The 2,924-nt window shown below is 58.9% G+C and overlaps 1 protein-coding gene across 2 annotated transcripts; it reads left to right on the top strand.

Moving 5' to 3' along the window:
• The first annotated feature begins 672 nt into the window (after positions 1-672).
• On the top strand, positions 673-2,112 carry ABHD14B (abhydrolase domain containing 14B). Of its 2 annotated transcripts, none has more exons than XM_009082388.1 (4): positions 673-845; positions 1,030-1,067; positions 1,213-1,454; positions 1,765-2,112. In XM_009082388.1, the coding sequence occupies exons 1-4, from the start codon at positions 673-675 to the stop codon at positions 1,945-1,947; spliced, it is 636 nt and encodes a 211-aa protein (XP_009080636.1). In that variant the 3' UTR covers positions 1,948-2,112. The 2 variants fall into 2 exon arrangements, with proteins under 2 accessions (XP_009080636.1, XP_009080635.1); XM_009082387.1 differs by having other exon boundaries at positions 673-867; positions 1,046-1,067.
• The last annotated feature ends 812 nt before the right edge of the window (positions 2,113-2,924 follow it).

Genomic DNA, 2,924 nt, shown 5'->3' with positions numbered 1-2,924 from the left:
CCAGGTAGCCAAGAAGGCCAATGGCATTCTGGCATGTATCAGAAACAGTGTGGCCAGCAGGACCAGGAAGTGATTGTCCCTTTGTACTCAGCACTGGGGAGGCCATACCTCGAGTACTGTGTCCAGTTCTGGGAACTCTCACTGCAAGAAGGACATTGTGGTGCTGGAGCATGTCCAGTGAAGGGCAGTGAAGCTGGTGAAGGGTCTGGAACACAAGTTCAGTGAGGAGAGGCTGTGGGAACTGGGATTATTTAGCCTGAAGAAAAGGAAGCTCAGGGGTGACCTTATCGCCCTCTACAACTGCCTGAAAGGAGATAGCTGCCAGGTAGGGGTCAGTCTCTTCTCCCAGGCAAGTAGTGACAGGGTGAGAAGACATAGTCTCAAGCTGCGGAAAAGCCATAGTCTCAAGCTGCGTCAGGGGAAGTTTAGGTTAGACATTAGGAAGAATTTCTTCACAGAAAGGGTAGACACTGGAATGGACTGCACAGGGAGGTGGTGGAGTCGCCATGCCTGGGGATGTTTAAGGAGAGATTGGACGTGGCACTTAGTGCCATGGTCTAGTTGACGTGGTGGTGTTAGTTCAGAGGTTGGACTTGATGATCTCAGAGGTCGCCGGGCACCAGGCACGTTCCTATCTCTCACCCCCACTAACAGCTCCCCTGGCCCTCAGGCATGGCCACCCCACAGCTCACCGAGAGCACCATCACAGTGGAAGGACAGACCCTGTTCTACCGCCAGGCTGAGCCAGCCCAGCCGGTGCCAAGGCTGACAGTGCTGCTGCTGCATGGCATCCGCTTCTCCTCCGACACCTGGCTGCAGCTGGGGACACTCGCCACGCTGGCTGAGTCCATCCCATCGACCTGCCGGGTAAGGCATGGTGGAGCGAGGTGCAGCCGATGTGACCACTGGATTTGTGGTGCTGGGATGGGAATCCTGGTGTTCTGCTGTGCTTCTCTTGGTCTCTGAGGCAGCAAGGAGCCTGATAGGGCAACTTCTGTCTCCCATGACTCAGGACTGGGGCGCTCGAAGGACGCCATGGCCCCAGTGCCCGTCCATCGACCTGCCGGGTAAGGCATGGTGGAGCGAGGTGCAGCCGATGTGACCACTGGATTTGTGGTGCTGGGATGGGAATCCTGGTGTTCTGCTGTGCTTCTCTTGGTCTCTGAGGCAGCAAGGAGCCTGATAGGGCAACTTCTGTCTCCCATGACTCAGGACTGGGGCGCTCGAAGGACGCCATGGCCCCAGTGCCCGTGGGCCAGCCAGCACCGGCAACATTCCTGAAAGCGGTTTCGGAGGCTCTGTGTCTGGGACCGGCTGTGGTGATCAGCCCATCACTCAGTGGAATGTACTCCCTGCCCTTCCTCTTAGAGCACAACCACCTGATTAAGGCATATGTACCTGTAGCACCCATCTGCACAGAGAAATTCACGGCGGACCAGTATGCCCAGATCAAAGTATGGCCTGGAGAGAGACTGGGGGAGGTTGGGGAACTATGAGGGGATGGTGCAGAGGGGACCCTGGCACTGGGGTTGGGCTGGGGACAGACCAAACAGGCCAGAAACCCTGTTGCAACTGGAAAAGGGAAGCATGATGATGAAGGAGTATGGCTGTAAGCACGGTTTATTAGAAGACTGAGCCACAGTTTGCCCTCATCATGGTGAGTGTGGGAGAAGGGCAAGTGTCTCTCCTCCAGAGTGTACCTGGACAGGAGGAGCAAGTGCCTGGGTGCAGCTCAGAGGCTCAGGGTGCATTCCCTCTCTGCAGACCTCCACGCTGATCGTGTATGGGGACCAGGATGTGGAGCTGGGACAGACCAGCCTGAACAACCTGCGGCACCTCCCTGAGCACCAGGTGCTGATGCTGCAGGGTGCTGGACACGCCTGCTACTTGGACAAGCCCAACGAGTGGCACCGTGGGCTCTTGGCCTTCCTGCAGCAGCTGAAGTGAGCAGGATGGGACCACAGGGCAGGGGGATATGGCCAGCCCACCCACCCCTCTGCCTGCACATACACCCTCATGCCAGCCCAGCTGCTTGCCTGGCACCTGCACTGTGCTGGCCCATGCCGGCACCCACCTCCCTTGGGACCAAATAAACCCCCAAGCTCTGCCACTGCTATCCTGCCACTTTCATCCTGCTTCTTTCTTTCTACCCTTCTCACCTCCTTCCCTGATCCCCACCTCTGTGGCCACTGTGCCATGCAGGTTTGGGAGGTGACAGCAGGGAAGGTACAGCCACCGAAGGATTTGGGGAATCATTACCCGGTGGGTGAGTGCTCGCCTCTCTGCAGCCCACCTATCACTTCTGGCAGGACCCCTATAAGCCTCAGAGGGTGCCTGGAGAGCCCTAGGCTGTGTTCAGGGACAGGTAGGTCCCTGAAGTTAGCGACAGCTGTGTCCCCAGCCTGCCAGCCTCCTCTTCATCCTCCTTTTCCTCCTCCCACCCCTCCTGGCACGCACTCAAGTCCAGGGTAATCCACAGGGGCTTAAAAGGGACCTGCCAGCCCCAGCAGACTGCTGCCCATGGCAGCAGCAGCCCAGTGCCCCGGGGAGGCGGGAGGTGGTTTATCCTACCAGTGGCTGCCATGAACAGATGAGGAGGCGGGCGGGGAAGTCTGACAGACAGGGGGACAAGACCCCTGCCTGCCACCTGCCTTCCCCTCTTTGGTGCTGCTGCACCGGGCACTTGGGGGCACAGATGGAGCCGGCAGCAGGGTGCCCCCCCAATGCCCCCCCTCCCCAAGCCTGCCTGGGCTTTAGCTGCTTACGCCAGGACCCAGGAGGATTTAGTGGGGGAGGTAATGGGGGGGCACTTTTGTGGGCGCAGGATGCCCATGTGGGGGGCACAAGGCAGGGCCAAGGGTGCAAGGGTGCAGGAGCTCATCACTGCCTTGGCAGGATCAGTTTCTGGAGCATCCTTTGACCCC

This window comes from Acanthisitta chloris, unplaced genomic scaffold (genome assembly GCF_000695815.1).
Source record: "Acanthisitta chloris isolate BGI_N310 unplaced genomic scaffold, ASM69581v1 scaffold6279, whole genome shotgun sequence".
NCBI lineage: Eukaryota > Metazoa > Chordata > Aves > Passeriformes > Acanthisittidae > Acanthisitta > Acanthisitta chloris.
The sequence above is the reverse complement of the archived record's forward strand: the minus strand, read 5'-3'. Positions and strand labels throughout refer to the sequence as shown.

Bases quoted from the DNA above. Each gene is read 5' to 3' on its own strand.
- ABHD14B (XM_009082387.1), top strand. From the start codon at position 673: ATGGCCACCCCACAGCTCACCGAGAGCACCATCACAGTGGAAGGACAG. The intron at 868-1,045 runs GTAAGGCATGGT...CCATGGCCCCAG, and splicing joins CCATCCCATCGACCTGCCGG to TGCCCGTCCATCGACCTGCC. The intron at 1,455-1,764 runs GTATGGCCTGGA...CCCTCTCTGCAG, and splicing joins ACCAGTATGCCCAGATCAAA to ACCTCCACGCTGATCGTGTA.